The 19,156-nt window shown below is 39.4% G+C and overlaps 2 protein-coding genes across 3 annotated transcripts; one reads left to right on the top strand and one right to left on the bottom strand.

The window, feature by feature from the left end:
• Positions 1 to 146: 146 nt before the first annotated feature.
• Positions 147 to 4,184, top strand: nsa2 (NSA2 ribosome biogenesis homolog (S. cerevisiae)). Its single transcript, XM_041810430.1, has 6 exons — positions 147 to 304; positions 1,606 to 1,793; positions 2,902 to 3,052; positions 3,179 to 3,358; positions 3,486 to 3,678; positions 3,898 to 4,184. The coding sequence occupies exons 1-6, from the start codon at positions 302 to 304 to the stop codon at positions 3,963 to 3,965; spliced, it is 783 nt and encodes a 260-aa protein (XP_041666364.1). The 5' UTR covers positions 147 to 301; the 3' UTR covers positions 3,966 to 4,184.
• Positions 4,185 to 5,422: 1,238 nt separating this feature from the next.
• On the bottom strand, positions 5,423 to 16,013 carry tor1 (torsin family 1). 2 transcript variants are annotated; one of them, XM_041810833.1, is made up of 5 exons: positions 15,664 to 16,013; positions 12,774 to 13,039; positions 12,518 to 12,693; positions 9,556 to 9,683; positions 5,423 to 9,456 (listed from the first exon to the last, which is right to left on the bottom strand). In XM_041810833.1, the coding sequence occupies exons 1-5, from the start codon at positions 15,860 to 15,862 to the stop codon at positions 9,212 to 9,214; spliced, it is 1,014 nt and encodes a 337-aa protein (XP_041666767.1). In that variant the 5' UTR covers positions 15,863 to 16,013; the 3' UTR covers positions 5,423 to 9,211. The 2 variants fall into 2 exon arrangements, with proteins under 2 accessions (XP_041666767.1, XP_041666768.1); XM_041810834.1 differs by lacking the exon at positions 15,664 to 16,013 and adding an exon at positions 14,849 to 15,541.
• Between the last annotated feature and the right edge of the window lie 3,143 nt (positions 16,014 to 19,156).

Raw genomic sequence — 19,156 nt, 5'->3', positions numbered from 1 at the left:
AAACAGTGTAGCGCCTTTACATTTAGCAAAATACTAATACTTTATATTTAATACAAACAATAATGTATTTGCCTTACATAGTTACATATCACGGTTACTTTAGTTAAGTATGTGGCGACCATATTAAACAAACGGACAAGCTGTTACTACGTGATGACGTACTTCCTCTAAGTATCGGCTTCGGGGACAACAACATCTAAAGCACCCCAGCTGGAAGTCAAAACACCGAATATTCAGCGTCTTTACCAACTGTTACCATCTTTGACGTATTCACCGTGCTATTTAACTCCTTCAACACAAAATGGTAAGCGGAAAAACGATTTTAATTCACTTATTTGACTTTTATCAGGCTGTTTTAGAGCTTAGCATGTCGTGTTAGCATTAGCCGTAGTTAACATGTGGCGGAGTGACGTGCTGCTCCGGTGTTGTGTTGGGTTTTGATGTAAAAACTTCTAACGTCTAAAAACAGAGATACAGGTGATTTAATAGCCACAACGTTATTTGAATTTCTGTTTGAAAAATGTGGTTATAGTACTTGCCTACCATACGTCTTGTATTTGTCACATCGAGGTGTCTGATCGGCCTTTTAGTGTGTTGTACTGATTATCTGTCAAAGTTGCGTTACTCATTGTGCGCCCAAATATTTAGCTAGAAAAGACAAAATTATACCATGTACCAGTACATAGTTGTCATTCTCATCTACTCCTGTCCTCGTCATTTATGTTAAAATATCACCAAACTGGAGACATGGCTCCAACTTTGACACACACTCACGTAATGACAGGCTAACATCAAGCTTTAAAATGATACTGAGGTCAGCTTCTGCAGTGTTTAATGAGTCCGAGTACTTAGGGCTTGGTATCGGTATCTGTGCATCTCTGACTGACATGCCGATAATATAATGCATCCTGAGTTAAAACTCAGAATTATATAATCATTTCACCGTGTTGCTTCCGATGTAGGATTTCCTTATTCTACAGAACTAAATCATACACTCCTCATATTGAGAGGTTTCCAGTGTTTCAATTACAAACAACTGCAATGAAAGTCCTGGCAGTACCAAAATGTTGCCTCTGTATTTTTGCGGTTTGGACAGTGTGCAGGAATTCCCTTAACTTTTGATGATTTTTTTCCTCTCCTACACTCCTATTTGAATGTGGAATTCATTGATTTATATTTTTATTCATGCAGTTTCTTTGAAGTTTTGATGCAATTAATCACCAGATTTATGGAGATAAGATTGCCTCAACATATTTGGTATCAAAATGTCTTAAAAGCTTAATGGATGTCAGTAAGAATCTGGAAAATCAAAATATCTGCTCAGAATTAAAGCTGCCCTGGCGCGCCGGTAGTCGAGTGGTTAAGGCGCACGCCACATGCGCAGGCGACCCGGGTTCCAATCTGGCCCGTCATCTATTTCCTGCATGTCTCTCCCCGCTCTCCCCCCTGATTCCGACTCAATCCACTGTCCTATCAAAATAAAGGCAAAAAGGCCAAAATAAATCTTTAAAAAAAAAAAAAGAATTAAAGCTGCCCTTTCATTAGATTTTGTTATGCATAATACATTTTTTTAATGTCTTGGATGTTTGTTTTTCCATTTTTCAGCCTCAGAACGAGCACATTGAGTTACACCGCAAGCGGCACGGCTACCGCCTGGACCACCATGAAAAGAAGAGGAAGAAGGAGAGCCGTGAGGCTCACGAGCGCTCTCACAAAGCCAGGAAGATGATCGGTCTGAAGGCCAAACTGTACCACAAACAGAGACATGCAGAAAAGATCCAGATGAAGAAGACGTGAGTAGAAATACATAAGTTAACCTGTCAAGCCTGAGCTGCTATTATTAGGCTACTGCTCAAAATTTCCAACCCATCTTTAAATGAGTATAACTGTGTAACTACAAGGTATATTTGAATGATCATGGCACCATTATGAAGAGGGCACTTGTGAAATTTATTCAGAAGGGTAAATATAAGTATAAATGTTACTGGATCAAAGAGAATCAAGTTGGCGAATGAAAAATGTCATTTTCACTTAATTTTTTTTTTTTCAATTTTAGCATATATCTCATAGAAATAATGCAGTTGATGTCCAAAAATCTACAGTAGGCGAAAGCCACACATTTTGACATTGCCTCTTTCAAATTTAATGCCACTAGAGGGTTATCAGGACAAAATAAGAGAGATTTTAGTAAAAAAAATATATATATATCCTGGCGAAATCCCCTCTTGTGCCATTTGGGCACAATTTGGCACAATCTCTGCCATTTGAAAAATGACAGGTATCAAAGTTTTTTTTTACTCATATGTAATTACAGGTGGTCACTGCATCATGGAATTCTTTTTTTCCCCTCTCAAATCACCCAGACCTCCATATAGTTCCCTTTCAGAGGAAGACGTACAAAGGAACTAAAGTTTGACACCAAGAGGAGCAGATTTATTTTCAATGGCACAAAAAAACAACACAAAATAAAGTGCAGAAAACTAAAAGAAACTGACGAAACAAATGGAAACTGCAGAAACATGACTAGAATTTTCAGTAGAGGCTGGGCTTTCAAACGAGACCATGTTTGTGCCTGTAGTACCAGGCATCATCCTATAGGGGGTGGAAGTGACTGACTACATAGCACTACCGCCACTTTGTTATGTGGTCATTGATTTGAGTCCTTTTTGAGTTGGATGTGGTGTAGGTAAAACTGGTTTATTTTGGCTTGTAGCTGAGCTTCTTCTGTTTGATGTGTAACATGACTATTTTTGTGCAAAAATAGAGTGCACAGAGCAAGTTTGTTTGGATCAAGGCGAGCAGGACCAAATTTGGTCCCGCTAGGGCTTAAGAGGTTAAGTTTAAGAAAGTGTTCAAAACTTGGGTCAAACAGTCAAACAATTCTGCCTAATTTTTTCACAGCATCAAAATGCACGAGCAGAGGAAGACCAAGCAGAAGAACGATGATAAGACCCCAGAGGGAGCAGTACCGGCCTACCTGTTGGACAGAGAGGGACAGTCTAGAGCTAAGGTCCTCTCCAACATGATCAAACAGAAGAGGAAAGAGAAAGCTGTAAGTATCTAGTCAAATGTCATTATTAACAGCCATTATATCTGCAGAAGTTAAATCAGGATTGCAGGCTTTTATGATGTGTATCGGTCACAGACATCTTAGAATAATAACACTGTTTTTTTGTAGGGTAAGTGGGAGGTACCGCTGCCAAAGGTGCGAGCACAAGGAGAGACTGAAGTGCTTAAAGTCATCAAAACTGGAAAGAGGCAAAAGAAAGCCTGGAAGAGAATGGTCACCAAAGTTTGCTTTGTTGGCGATGGCTTCACCCGTAAACCTCCAAAATATGAGCGTTTCATCAGACCTATGGTAAGTTTATGTCACAGGCTAAATGTTTAATGTATTTAAAGCCATCACACATCTGATGTAGTAGTTTATTAATGCATTTGTACAGATTAGATTCTTGAATAATCACTCTCTTTTTAATCCACTTCAGGGTTTGCGTTTTAAGAAAGCTCATGTCACACATCCAGAGCTCAAGGCCACATTTTGCCTTCCCATCCTCGGAGTAAAGAAGAACCCCTCGTCACCTCTCTACACATCTCTGGGAGTCATCACTAAAGGAACAGTCATAGAGGTCAACGTGAGCGAGCTCGGCTTAGTAACACAAGGAGGAAAAGTTATCTGGGGTAAGCCACTTCTTTTATTTACATGACCTACAGTTGCATTTTTACTCTCTACCACTGTAGATAATTCAGAAACATTTTAAAAACAATAAACTTAGCTTAAATGGCAAAGTAAAACTATTAACCACTACTTGAAAAAGACAGATATCTCATTAGAAAGCTACCAAATTCTAATGAGGATGTTGACACAATGTAACCAAAATATTTTCGTCTTCTCCCCAGGTAAATACGCCCAGGTGACGAATAACCCAGAGAACGACGGCTGCATTAACGCAGTCCTGCTTGTATAAGACTCTTTACCTTTTTACAGACTGTGCCTGGTAACTCTAATTTTTATATGAGGAGTGTTTATGACAACAAGCAGTGACCTTCAAATCATGGGAACAGCAGGAAGATCGCTGATGCTGCACTTGGCAAAATGATGTGTGGAGCATAATGAGGATTCAAGGAAATACACGGTGGTGATGATATGTTAATTATGATATGAATAAACACGATGTGGCAATGGATTATGAGGGTTTTCATTGTTTTCTTTGCAAACTCAACAGCAACACAGACCCCTGCTGGTATTCTGATGCTTCAAACTCACTCTGGGTTTGATGTTTTTAGCTCTTTGTTTACACTGATAGGGTAGCACTTCCCTCAGTCTGTGTTTCACTCTTACCCCTTTACCACCAAGCCAGTAACAGAGCCAGAGCTTAATCGAGCACCGATTTCCTCCTTGCTGGCCCAGGAGAAAGAGCTGGTTTGAGACCTGTGTGCTTACCTTTATGGCTGTGGATTGGAAATGCACAGGGCTTTGCACATTTATAACAGGGCTTCTCACGAGACGGCAACATGATCGACATTCAAAACATGTCACAAGCAGCAGAGCAGCATAGTTTGGACTTCAAGGAAGGTTTGAAAGCCAGCAGAAACACTCAAGGAGTGGCATGATCCACCATCTCTGTGGTGTACCTCAGTTTGGCACTAGTGTTGCTGGAGGACTCACATTGTCCTTGACTTTGACATAATCATGTGGCTCTCTTGTCAGCGCCAGCCTGTGAAAAAGCAAACCAGGTCTCTGATCGCTCATATATTGAAGCAGCTGCAAAACAGCTCCAGCTCTAGACCAGAACTGGTTTTATGGAATGTGGATGACAGTGGAGCAAATGTGTTTTTTTTTTTCACAACAGGTAGTCTAGCCACCACATGAGGCAGTGGTAACACTGCAGAGATCCATAAACTGTACTCATAAAAGAATCTGTACCTGCTTAAGGTTGCAAATCAATCTTACACAAGCAATTTTCAAAATGATGGTATTGACCGTAAAGGAGCTACTCTAAAGAAGCCCGCCCATTTAAAGCACAAATAAAAAGCCCTGCCTGGCAATGCCCACAAATAACCCAAAGCACATGACGTACCGACTCTCCTACTCTCTAGTATAGCCTTGAACTTGAAGCGGCACTTTGCACAATTGTGTTTCACAATCTGTTTGATTGTTATATAACTCTTTTGCAGATCAAGACGTACTTCCAAATTAAACTCCCTGTGTAATGGAATTATAAACTTTATGTTGGTGCAGCTTCTAAAACAAGAATTAATGAAAAACATTGGCGGTGGTTTCGGCCATCTGCTAAATAGTAAACATCAGTTATTTTCATCAGCCCTGTTACTTTATTTTATGTACATCTCTAGCATCAACAATCTTGTTTCTTCTTTAGTGTGACATGTAAAGAGCAATAGGGAACAGAAACCAGAAAACCAGTGAAAAATGTAAAATTTTATTCTGTGATTCCTTTTTGTATTAACAGCAGAGAAGTGACTCTTTCCATCCATACAACCTCTTTCTTCCACATTTCTCCAAAAGACCTTTTACATCCAATCACAGGAGTCTGAGATGTTAAAAGCTGACGGTAAATCGCTGGATATTAAGAAACAAAGTTTCCTTCCACATTAAAGTTTAAGACATTACTTAACACGTTCTACAGAGCACAGAGTTTGTCTTCAAAAGGCTGAATTTAAAAACTAACTATAAAATCAATGTCATCAGAATTTGTTATTTAATCATCTGCATTTTTAGGATTGAAAAAGGAAGTTTTGGTATAAATAACATCTGAGTATGAGGGGGATACTAAGCACATACACAAAATCCAGCCAGGGTTTAAAATCATCACTGTAAGGCAAAATTATTTCAGTAGAAAAACATCAAAATTACAAATAATTTTATAGACACTTTAAGAAGACAGTTCATATTCTACTGTTTTTCTTGTGATTATTCCTTTGCTGTTGTTTAAGGAGAACTTGACTTATTAATGCCACTGTCATGAGATAGATGTGCTGATTTCTGTGATGTTTAACCTTCAGTTGTTTTAACAAGAGCTTAACTGGAGATAACATTGGTGCTTCTGTGATATCTGACACCTAAATAGCCTGCCTGGTTGTCCCGGGATAAAAAGCAGAAACCCTTAAGTCATAGTCCAAACTCCAGCTACACTGAATGAACACCTTAAAAGAAATTATTTTTTTAGGAGCCCTAGAAATGTCTGAAACAACCATTTTATCCAAACTGATGGTTTTCTGTTGAAGTCAGAGCATGGGTTTTAGAAGTTTTCTGTAAATCCTATCAAGTCACCAAAGTTCATTCTCCTAGGTGAAAGTTGTGTCAATAGGGATTCCATTTCTTTAATTTCTAAGGGGCGCTATGGAGGCAATTTACAAGCCTGACCTTGCCTTATTTGATGAGATTCTGAGCATGAAAAAGCCTCCAAAACTGTGATTACTAAGGCAGAAGAAGAGAAATAAATAACCTCTGGCATTCCAAGGTGCTTGGGCTCTAATAAGTCAAGATCTAAAGAAAATAGGAATCACATGCTGGAGAAAACAGAGTAAAATGTAATGCTTAGAGGTACGTCATCTTATGGTTCTCTTTTATTTATACAGAACTATTTCTGATCTTTCTATAATTTTCTCTAATAAATGGATGTAGCAAAGCACAGCTTTCTCATGTTTTCATTCTTAGATTTACATTTTCACAAAGTAGGGCTGCAAAATTTCAAGATTTTGATTCTTTTCAATACCATAAATTTAAAAAGATTTAATCTAAAATTTACATTCCAATCACAATCACTTGAAACACAACATAGGGCTAATTAGAGGAACGTTTTGTACAAGTTAATTCATCTTTAGGAAAATTTTGCACACTATGCATTTGATTTTTTTTTTCCAAATATGCCAGTATTTGATAGCTTCTTGTATTACCACTTGCTTTTTTTCTGTTTTTTTTTTCATATGGACATATAACATTTTCAATTTCTAGAATGGTGGCAACACTAAAACATGGCATGTTGTATTACATTACTCAAATACCAAAAACAAAATGAAGGTAAAAAAAAACCCAGAAAATATTAAGGCAGGAGATTCTGATTTTTCAGGGTTTTTTAAGGTTGTCAAAATTAGGATACTTTAGACAATTTCAAAACCACTTATGTTGAACTGACACAGTCTTCTTTTAAAGATTGAAGGCCATTTTGGTATGATGGAGCATTTGAGCAACCCTGACCAATAGAAAAAGACAGGATCTGTTATTTTTTGAGAAAAAAATAGATTATTAAAGGTGCAGTGTGTAATATTTAGCCTAGCAGCCTGTAGTGGAACAAAACTGGTAAAAAAATAAACATAATATTCATAAGTAGGCCTGTCTAAATATGCTTTTTTACAGCTGAGTCTGTGAAATTGTTAGAAAAATACATAGGGAAGGTCCCCTCCATGGAGTCGTGTGTGTTTCAACAGTACCACAGAAGGGACAGTTATGCATTTTAAAAGTTCCTCTGGTTGCCAGGATTAACACCAGAAGCAGGCATCACAATCTGCACCTTCAAGTCCTAAATGAACGAGAACTAAAACTAAGATTAAAAAAAAAAAAAAAAAGTTGAAAAAAATAGCCTGTTGCATGGGTGACAGTTATAGCAGATGATGTAATCTGCCTTGCACAAGAACTGCATTTAGGAGCCTAATCAAAGGACACTTTTTACTGTTTACTTTACTCAAATACTTCAGGTTGGTCCAGAATTAACTGATCCTTTCTTCATAGAGTGGCCCTAATACACCTTCATATTTTAGTGTCTCATAGAGACACAGAAGTTGAATTTACAGCTCTTACAAATAGAAAGCAAAGACAACACTGCCTACACTGATGGTTCTCAACTGGTGGGTCAGGGCCCATAAGTGGGTCTTGGATGCGTGCTTGGAACTGAAAAAAGCTTGGGGATGGAAAGTCTATGTTTTAGGGAGCAGTAAGGAGGTGGCAGAGGAGCTGATGCTGGTTGCTAGCCGCCATTAAAGACAACACAAGTAGACGTGAAAAGTTTCAGTTTACGCTTACTGTTTAGTAAAATCATGTACTTAAGGCCCACATGGCATCATCTTCATTATTATAAATTTAAACTTTTTGGTACAGATCACTGTTATTTTGCAGGAGGTGGGTCATGAGAACCATTAGTCCATGTCACACAAATACATTGGCAGCCAATGCTTATGTGCAATTAAGACAGTGTGCAGGAGTTTGTAATTTTGGTTAATTAAAAAATGGAAATTATTCAACATTTTAGTGTATAAGACTTGAATTTGAACAGGTATCATTATTTTTAGATTTACTAAAATGATATTATAATTTAAGCTCTGGTATCATGCTAGTTTTGTTAATCTACAGTGGACACATGTAAAGACCTCACGTCTTCTTAAATAAAGGAAAAACTAATATCTAACAAAAAAAATAAGGCGGGTGTTCCCAGTAGTCTGAATCAAGGTTGCCAAAATTACAATATGTCATGTTTTTAAACCATTGCACCTGTTATTTTAATGAATTAAAGTATCAAAACGTAGGGGGAGCAGTGTGTGCCCATTCAGACTGGAAAACTGGTAAATACATGTTTTTCTAAGTCATTTTTGTGTCTCACAAAGACAAAAAAGTTACATTTACACCCTTTACAAACAGAGCAGAGAAGGTGATGCTGTCTATATTGCATGAACACATTTGCACTAATGGATTTGTGCAATGTAGACAGTGTGTAGGAGTTTCTTTTCCATTTTTGGTAATAAAAAAGAGAAATTTCCTGGGACTTCTATTGTCATTGTGGTATCAAAATCTGATATTTACTAGTAAAATTCTGGTTTTGTGACATTGATAGATCAGAAGCATGGAGTACAAAACAAAAAGTACATACAATGCCGTAGTTACATGTCTTCTCAGGAATAAAAAAGCACTAAGACTCCCGTCTGCTGTGACATAAAAGCCTCTGAATCAGCTCCAGAAGATTGCATTTCCAGTCTTATTATTTTTTCATTCAGCTGGCACTGCGCTCTCCCCTCTTCATTCAGTGTAAGCGAGAAGCAGCATCGGCTTTAACCCTCCCTGAGACCTCTCGGTCAGGCAGATAAAACTCTGCAGAGACCTCCTCAGAGTTCAGTCAGCTCGACTTCCTCTTTAGTCATTTATCTGCGAGCGTTTCTCTTTATAAAAGTGCGTTTAGTGTTCAAACTCAGCATCATGGCAGTGTTATGTGTAGTAGTCCAGCTTGCTCTCTATCGTCTTGCAGCCTTTGACAGAGAACACTCTCTCTGCTTTGGGGAAGTAGACCAGATCTCTGGCCACCTGTTCGGCCACGCTCTTGTCTGGTTGAAATCCTCGAGCTGCCATCTCGGCCAATGCACACTGGACAACGTGGCGGTACTCCAGAGGCAAGAACGGCACAAAGAAGTCCACCAGGTTCTTGTCAATCAAACTGGTGTGCCACAAACCACCTGCAGGGGATTAAGAGATATACGAGTCCGAGTTAAAGCTGATAATGATTCTAAAAGTCTACAGAAACACAGAGATGTCATTGCTGAAGTAATACTCACTCTGCTTGTTGTTGAACACTGAGACGGACAGCAATGCTTCCAGGTCTTTGAGCTCGATCTCCTCTCGATCTCTTCCTCCTTTCCAGAAATCTAAGGCCGTCTGGATGATGCTTTCTCCTCCAGCATTGCTATGAGAAAGAAAATGCAAAAACAAGAAATGTAATAATTTGCTACAAATTGTTGACACTGTGTTTTGATTTGAGGTCAAACTGATGTGCAAGTAAGCCAATACTAAGCATCCATATGAACACCTTTTTCAGAGAACATAAGGCCCAAATCAGTGCTGGGTGGGGGGCCTGGTTTATGCTTCTGATGCTCATATAGGTCTGCATATCTCTGAATCTTGTGCATGTAGATCAAAAAAGAAGCTACACATCACGGTGACACAAACTGCAAGCCCTTTATTTGGACTGAAGGTGCAGAGTGACTGCCAGTCTGTGGGTTGTCAGCAGACGTATTGTGCACACTCTAGAGCAGTGTTTCTAAACTGGTGGGTCAGGACCTAAAAGTTGGTCCCGGAGCAGTTTTCAGTGGGTAGCGGATGTGCATCTGGAAAACAATGGTGGCAAAAGTCAATAAAGAACATGCAACTGCACCGTTCATTTTACTCTGTTTTATTGTGATAATGGGTACATTTAAATGTTTTATTGAAATTTCAACATATTTATCTCCTTTCCTTGCACTAAAAGAGCTGCTTTTACCACGTTAATGAAGTAATTTCTTAAGATCTCTGGAAAATTTGCTTAAATTTACACATTATCATGTGGAAAGAGGGGTTGTAAAACGTGAGTTTTGCCCTGTCTGTTGTTCCTGTCATAAACTATGTTCCATCCAAGGTCTTAAGTGCAACATTTTTATTTTACTAAACGTGCATTGTTGAACATTTTTGGAAATTTGGGTTGTGATTTGTCATCAAAGAGAATGGTGGGTCCTGTGTAGAGCCCGACCGATACTGGATTTTTGGGGCCGATGCCGATACCGATATTTCGGCTGATGATAACCGATATTTTGGCCGCTATATGAAATAAGAACATTGATATACACCGGATATATACTGTACATGAATACAAATGTGGCCATGTGAATAACCAGTTGCATTTATTTTTTTTTATTTCACAAAGATGCAACTTAAACAATATTAAAACGATGTATAATAGTCTTATACTGTGGCTGTGGACCATATTAGACAAGAAAATGATAAATGGAGAGCCATATTTACATCGTTGTGGCAAATATGCAAATAGAATAGGTTTACAATATGTTTCTTGATAACCCTGAGGAAGGCCACAAGCTTGTGCTTTTCAAAGTAAAAGCCCGGCTTAGCATTTCTAGAGAGAAATTCTGTTCACTTGTACAGAATGCTTTAATTCTGAAAAGTTCCCGACACACTTCCTCTATACACTGAATCAAGTGACTTTGAGGACAGGGCTTTGAGAGCAGGGAGATGTGGCTGACATGCAGAAAACTCGCGCCCTGTGCGAAAGCCGCACCGGCAGGAACCAGAGCTGACACACGCAAGCAGCAAAACACGATCCCAGTCTGAAACGAGCGTTAATCCTCTACTCTGCTGCAGCCTGCAGTCGAACTGCGCGAGGACGGGGCTGCCTGTGAGTGCTTAGGGACGAGGAGGGGCTCACGGCTGCACCCGCTGTTCAGTGAGAAGAGCAACAACAATACGTTCTTTCACGTCAAAGTCTCCAAAACTCTCCAGTAACACCAGAAAAAGTTGCTAGATTTGTTGCTAGTCCCTTTTTTGAAAAAGAGGGGTCTGAAAACTCACTTATATAGTGACAAAGTCACTAAGTTGGCAACACTGAGTGAGGGAGCGCTGCTGCTGCACTCTGCGTCTGAGGGGGAGGGGCCAGGCACTCAGACTGAGTTCAGCATGGAGACACACAGAGCGACAGGGGCAGAGACAATCCCACACAGCAAAAAAGTTAATATATCGGCTACATATTGGCCGATGTTGATTAATCTGTGAAACGCTTTAATCGGCCCAATTAATCAGCCCGCCGATAAATCGGTCAGGCTCTAGTCCTGAGGTTAGAGCAGTTGAGTACTGCTGCTCTAAAGTGAGAGGACTGGCTGCAGGAGGCGGCACAATAAGTCAAATAAACTTAGCAGCATGTGACAATTATCTCCCGATCCATATGTCTCTCTTGATGGCTGAACAAATTCAAAAATAAATTCCCTGTTCTGCCTGTTCCCTGTTCCCTGTTCTGAAGCTGATTCAGGCACTGCATTTTACGTCTCCTTCATATCTCTCATTTATTCTTTGCAAAAGCTCAAATAAAAGCAACTGCTGCTCAACATTTATTAGCTCAAACTACAATATAATAAACCCAGTTTCAGCTACCATGGGTTCAGTCAAAGTCATTGATCTTGCTGGAAAAATGCTATGTACACATATCTTGCCAGACTGAAATATAAAAGAAAAATCCTCCTATCTGCATCAGTTACAGTCTAACCAGTCCTAAATGACTCTGGCAATATGTGACAAGTTAGAGAAAGCTAGATTAAAATCCAGGTGCTGCATGGCGATGTAAGCACCACCATCCTTATCATTACAAGTCAGTGTTTAACCAAAACGCATGTCTAAGTGGCCACAAAACTCATTAATGGATCATTAGTGCTAGTCATGTTTCAAGGCCATGAGCCCTGGAATCTGTATAAAAACAATGACATCACAATACACCAAGGATTTACTCACCTAGCAGGTTATTGCAGACTTAATGCAAATGAATAGTCTATCCTGGTAATTATATTATTTAGTGATGATGAAGCATTCATATGGACTGTTTCCATTTAAAGAGGGCTGTCTGACAAATCCTTTAATACCACAATACAATACCACCACTACAAAGACAAAAACTGTGATATAAATGCTGGATCATATTGCCCAGCTCACTGGAAATAAAACATTAAAGTGGTTGGATTTAAATGAAAACATTTATCTTCTTACCTGAGAAAAATGAAGATGGCTTTCCGATAAGAAACTCCATCCAGCTTGTCGTAGTAGTCGAGGTACGGCTTTATGCTGTCGATCAAGCCGGGGTGCATCTTATCCATTTCATCAAAGATGAACAAGGAGTGAGCACAGTTCGTAACATTTCCTTTAATCCACTGCTGTAACTGAGTCTGAGAAAGACATAGAAACATGGTCATTTAAAAAAGAACGCAGAGTCATAAAAAAACATGTATAAAATTCTCTTTCACACCTTGTAGGTTTCCAACTGGCTGGCGTGTGGAAAGTGAAGCTCTGATGTGAACACATGAACAAAGTTGCTGTCCATCCCTTCTTTGTAAATGTTTTCAGCGATCAGCTGGCTCACAAAGTTTTTCCCTGTGCCGGTCCATCCGTGCAGCGAGAGCACCAGCGGCTTCTTCGGGTTCTCGTTGGTCATGAATCCATTCACGGCTTTCAGGATGATGCGTGAGGCGATGTGCTGTCCAAACAGTTTTCTCTCCAGGTCCACCTCGAGACCTGCAGAGGGCAAAACAGAAGGAATACAAGGATGGAAATATCAGAGTAAGGTTTGTCAAATCTAACAGATTTTTGCAGTAAAAGTGTATCTTCCATATGTGATAAAAATGTGAACATTTTAAAAATGAAACGCTTCTACTTGAGTAGATTTAAAGACCAGTAGTTTTACTTTTTTTAACCCTTTACCTACTGACCCAGCGCTGCCGCTGTGTTTTATATGTCAGGAGTATTATTACCGTAACTCTGTCAAAGTTTGTCTGATCAGAAAAATTCTAATGGCATTGGAAAGCTGAGAATTGTGGGCATGCACACATATGTGGTTCATTACGGTACTCGCAACCATATGATGTGGGCATTCATAGCAAGACACCAGAAGTATCGCGAGACCGCTACATGGATTCTCAACACTGTAGCTCCTTGAAAGTTTGCTAAATCTAAAAAATTCCAACGCCGACAGAGAGCTGGGAATCTGTGCTTTCCAGCAATATATGATGTGTGGTATATATATTACAGTAATGTCAAACAGCACCGTGACGGCAGCTTTGGCAGAAGACGAGTGAGTGAGCGGTGTTTTGTTTTCAAAAAATAATGTTAGATAGTGGTATTTGTGTGTGTCTGTCATGTGCAATAACAATATGTTACTTGAGAATGTTGGGAATGCATTTTTCCACCTTTATTTGCACTAATTGTCGCCTGTGTATATCGTTATCTTTTTTGCACTGTGATTTGCACACCCAGAGTCCTAGACTCAAAAAAATGACTGGTGATTGTTCTAAACATGTATAGGTTCACATTTCAAATGTCAAATCAAAACTTTATGAGCAATAGCAACATTTCTTCTCATAAAAGCCATGAAAACAAATCCGTTTTTGTGTTTTTCTTCTTTTAAACTGCTGACAATTCCATAAAATGTGCAATAATCATTAACCAGATGTTGAAAAGTCAAGTTCAAGTACTCCTGGGAAAAGGGAGCAAAGCTCTCAGACTTTGGGTATTTCCTGACTATTTTACAGCCATAATAAAAAAATATGTCAAAATCGCCATTTTTAGACGCAGTAGGTAAAGGGTTACCTCTGAATTTTAACCAGAGTAATCGTGTGTTTACTTGAGCACAATAGCTGTGTACTTATACCAACACTGTCATAGGAAATCTTAATAAGTCAAAACATCCAGAGCAGCAGTAATGAAGAAAATAAAACATGTGCAAAGGACATAAAAATAAGCAATATATAAACCATGAGCTAGACTATATCCACAGTAAAAAGGCATTGCATATTATCCACTAAGGTCATGTTTTCCAGTCTAGTCCCATTACTGAAAACATGGGTTACTGAACAAATTACTCACCAGTTTAAAATAAGGCAAAGATTGCACATTGGGTATAAGGACATTTCTGTGCTTATTAACTGAAACTGGTGTAAATTAACTGCCATTTGACCCTTCAAATGAATGTATTTGAAAACACTGAAGGGATTAATCTTCCTCTATCACAGAGCACTAACACTACTTGAACATCGATATGTACTTGTTAGTTAGCAAAGATGGTGTTGGTTTCAGTAAAAAGGCAAACAAATTTGCAAGGTGGAAAAAAAACACCATTCAACTATATTTTAAGAAATGTATAAATGTGTTACGGAAGCCTCTGAGGACAAACGCTGAATTTCGAAAAGTGAATTCGTAATGTTGTAACGGTTAAGAAATGTCAACAGTTCAGTCATTTATTACCACATTACCGGTCCATTTTAAGTCATTCTAATGTTACTCTATAAAGCACACATAAATGAACGAATGCATGTTGCATATGCTCACCTGTTGCATTGAAGGCTATCCATTTCGGATCGCAACTTTCATGCAAATAATTGTAGATAGTCCGCCCCAGAGTAGCGCCGATACCCAACACCACTGTTGTTGTAAACGGATCAAACGCATTGACTAGCACAGCTGGGGTCAAAAAAACGTGTAGCAGCAGCAGATAGAAGTGTGCTGCTCTCATCGTCGCTTAATTCCCGTTTACATACGCTTCTGTATTTTAGCTCAAACATAACACCACGGCGAAAGCGCGCTGGCTAAATCGGCAGGCTAGCTAGGTTCTTACAACGGGGAACTTCCGCGTACGTCACAAAGAAGCGACACAGCCAGCTTTGTTAAATGCAACAGCAAAAATGTTTGCCAAGTTGAAAACAAATTTTAAAAATGCATAAATAAAAAAATACAGTAAAAATGCATAGTCGGAGCGACTTGGGGGCTAGAGTAAATACTTTATATCGTGGTGAATGTATCCCAGTGGCTTACATTTGGTAAGAGGATTTGTGAGAGATAAGAGAATCATGCAGGTGTTTCGGTTTTTAGGGCGACCGTGTTAACTGGCGACATCTGCGTTTGTCGTAACAACGGCTGCTAACACAGTAAAATACATAATAACTGCCAAATTGTTTCAATTGTAATGTAAAAAAAAATACACTGACTTTAATCAAAAACACAAAGCGCAGTCGTGAAGAGTTCATTTCGTTTCCCACAGCTGTTGTAACCACGACAATCAAAGGCGCAACCCCTCAAAAGTTCGCCAGTTAGCATGGTCGCTCTTTAAAGCGTAACACCAGCTACAGAAAAAGCCCATTTTTTACCTGTCCTGTTGAACGATATCCACTCCGGTCGACAGCACTCGTGAAAATAGTAGAAAATGTTCTGGTAGCTGGCTAAAAACCCGGTCAGAGCCGCGGCCATGCCCACCGCTATGCTGGTGCTGATGGGCTCGATCGCCTCTGTCATGGTGTAGCAGACGAACATCCAGAGCAGCAGGACGTGTCGCCTCCTCGGTTTCATGTCGCGCAAATGTTAAATGTTAATCAAACTTGGCATTAAAAAGGGAGACACAAAGTCCCCTTGCCCGGAAAAGGTTCAAACTGTTAGCCAAAGTGGACTGTGTCAACAGAGAGGAGGCAGTTGGCAGTAGAGGCGCTGTGGTTGCCAAGCACATATGGTAACGTGATGACGTCAGAGTCCAGAGGTTAGATTCACTGAGAGCACATGAGGTCCTGCAAAGGTTTCATTAAGCTTTGCTGTAGATGTCTTGTGGTATACACGTTCAAGGTTTCACATAAATATTTTCTAAAAAAAAATTTTTTAAAAACAAGTTTTTCAGGAGACGTTTTGATAATGGTCCAGTTGGCTTTCACTTATTAAAATATGGTATATTCAATAAAGTTTTTAGTTTTGTATATTTTAATGTTTGTTTAATTGCTGTTCCAAAATTCTCAAAGCACTTTAGGCTCAAAAGATACTAGCTTATTTGTCACCCACTGTCTGCAAACCTTAGCTAGTTTTCTGTTGTGAAGCTTCATAATTATTGTTTCATATTTAAATATGAATTTGCCATTACTGCCAAGGCAAAGGTAAGGTAAGACCGGAGTTATATTAATGGCTGCACAATAAACCTTAGCTCTATCCTTATCCCAATGTGAGTTTGCATGTTAACACATCAGACAGTTCTGAATTTATCATTTTAGTTTAAATACAAAAAAAAATACATAGTTAAGCAAGCTATATAATTGCAAATGCTTTCTCACTCAGCAGGCGTGCATCCTGCACATTCAGTTTCATGCAATCAGATGCAACTCATACAAGCAATAACTTAGCCTCAGAGTAATTGTTGCAAATTTAGGGGTAGAAAAAATATTGATTTATTTAGGAAACATGCAAAACATGTTGCAGACTGCTGTGGCTTAGGTGAAGATGCATTCAAGCCTGCTTGCAAAAACCTCTGCACCAAACAGACTTTCATGTGTTTTGCACTGAGGAGACACTTCTTTCTAGTCATGTCTCCATAAAGCCCAGATCAGTGGAGGGCTGCAGTGATAGTTGTCCCTCCTGAACTTTGCACCATCTCTACAGGATCTCTGGAGCTCATCGGAGTGACCATCAGGTTCTTGGTCACCTTTTGCTAAGACCCCTCTCCCCCGATGGCTCAGGCAACCAGCTCAAAAGATTCCAGGTTGTGCCAATCTTCTTCCATTTGAGAATTATGGATGCCACTGTGCTCCAGGGAACCTTCAGTGCAGCAGAACGGTTTTGTAGCCTTTCTCAGATCTGTGCCTGTTAAGAATCCTGTCTCTGAGCTCTGCAGGCAGTTCTTTTAACCTCATGGGTTGGTTTTTGCTGTGAGGCTTTCTATAGAGACAGGTGGACTCCAATCCAGGTATGGAAACATCTCAGGAAAGATCAAGAGAAATGGGAGGAACCTGAGCAACATTCCAGATGTTTTGTAAAGGGTCTGACTGCTTTTGTTAATTTCATTTTTCAATTTTATTTTTAATTGATCTGCAAAATTTTCAAAAATTCTGTTTTCACTTTGTCGTGACAGGGTGGTGGGTGTAGATTCATGAGAATAAAAATGAATTTATTCGACTGTAGCTTCAGGCTGCAATATAGCAAAACTGATAAAAGTGAGGGGTTCTAGCATTCTGAATGCACTGTATAAATAGTACTGTGAATCGAATACATCCAACATAGCTTAGTATGCAGGGCTCCTTTTGCAAATGTCCCCTTGCAGCACACCTGCAGAACCCTGGGGTCCACCATGAGGCTGCAGGAGCACAGCTTTAAAGTTATCAAGACAACCTGGCACAGATGATAATGTTTAAACATAACGCCATGGTAAATATGCATGCAGATGTAATGCATGGTTATTTATTAATGTGCACAAACAATTAAAGCACTGTGAAAATATTTCCAACTTAATGTTCTGCAAAAGTGGGATTATGCAGAGCATAGGGGGAGCAGTTTGATAACAGAAATCACCACTAGAGGGCAGTCTGACACTGACATTAGGGATGTCTAAGTGGGACAACTATGATTTATGACTTTTATAATCTGATTCATTTATCTCTCTGGAGAATCTGGAACAGATATATATATGCTATTTTTACTTTATTGATTCACTGATTGACTGTATCTGCTGGCAGTAAATAAAAAAGAACTTGTCATTTCAAACAAGCATGAATAACCTTGCAAATAAATAAAGAAAAATGGAAGAAATTACAGAAAACGCCTACTATAAAGAGGTCAACAGCCAATATGCTGAGTTATTGTACATTTCAGAGACCAAACAAAGGTAAGAGTCATGAAACGAGGCATTTTTAATCCTCTAGGACCAATGGGCTAACACTGTATTGTAGCTTTGACATTTCTAATTCAAAGCTGGCCAAACAAAACTCTTGACCCAGTTTATTTAGGGGATATTTGTCTTCTTAAAAAGCTCGGGTTAAGGCAGGAACGTTGTTGCTTTGGCCTTTAAAGTCCATTGAGACATTGTTTGCAGCACTGGGCTGTAAATACTGGACTCTCAACATGACTTGGCTCGATGCGTTTGAAATGGCAGATTTATTTTCTGGATGTATTTTGACAATTTAAGACGAGGCACTTTTTTTTCTTGTGTGCCCTCAGGTCATCCTCTCAGTGGACGCTTCTTACCCCATGTTTATGTCTTCACTCTGGATCAGACTCTATTTTAAGAAGTTTATAGATTCCAAATGTTCCCTCCAGTGTCTCACCCGTCTAGTAGCCCCTGGTCTTGCAGGGTTTCTGCACACAGTGATGAAAGAATGTGCATGGTGACAGAGTGAGTAAACAGGTTAAAAGGTCATCATGTTGGATTTGTAATAAGTACACACAAAGTGATGAAATGGTAAGAGAGGGCAGAAAGTTTGGGATAAAAACTGGATTGAAATGCAGAATGCTCCACAGCAATCACGACGCTTGCTCCTGCTCAGGATGGTTGGTCATAAATCTTCCAGAACAGATGGTCTCAGGGGGCTCAAGTCAAACAAAGGGCCTTCACTGGTGTTTTCCTTCCTTTCCTTCAGCCTGTCACTGTCGTGGTGTGTCCTTCCTGTTGGCGATGGGGTCACATGGTGCTCCTACATCCCAGAATCAGTGCTCTTCCTTGGAGTATCTCTTTAGACATGGGAAAAAGGAAGGTACAGCAGAGGGGATCGTGGTTCCTGATGAAGCCCAGACTCCCATGTGAACAAAGATAACCTCAGAGAAAAGGAGGGATTTGAGTACGATTGATAAAGATGTGAAAAATGAGCTTAAGTGGTTCAACACCATTCATTTTGA

Source organism: Cheilinus undulatus, linkage group 17 (assembly GCF_018320785.1).
Source record: "Cheilinus undulatus linkage group 17, ASM1832078v1, whole genome shotgun sequence".
In the NCBI taxonomy this organism is placed as follows: domain Eukaryota; kingdom Metazoa; phylum Chordata; class Actinopteri; order Labriformes; family Labridae; genus Cheilinus; species Cheilinus undulatus.
This window is presented reverse-complemented; position numbering and strand designations above follow the sequence as displayed.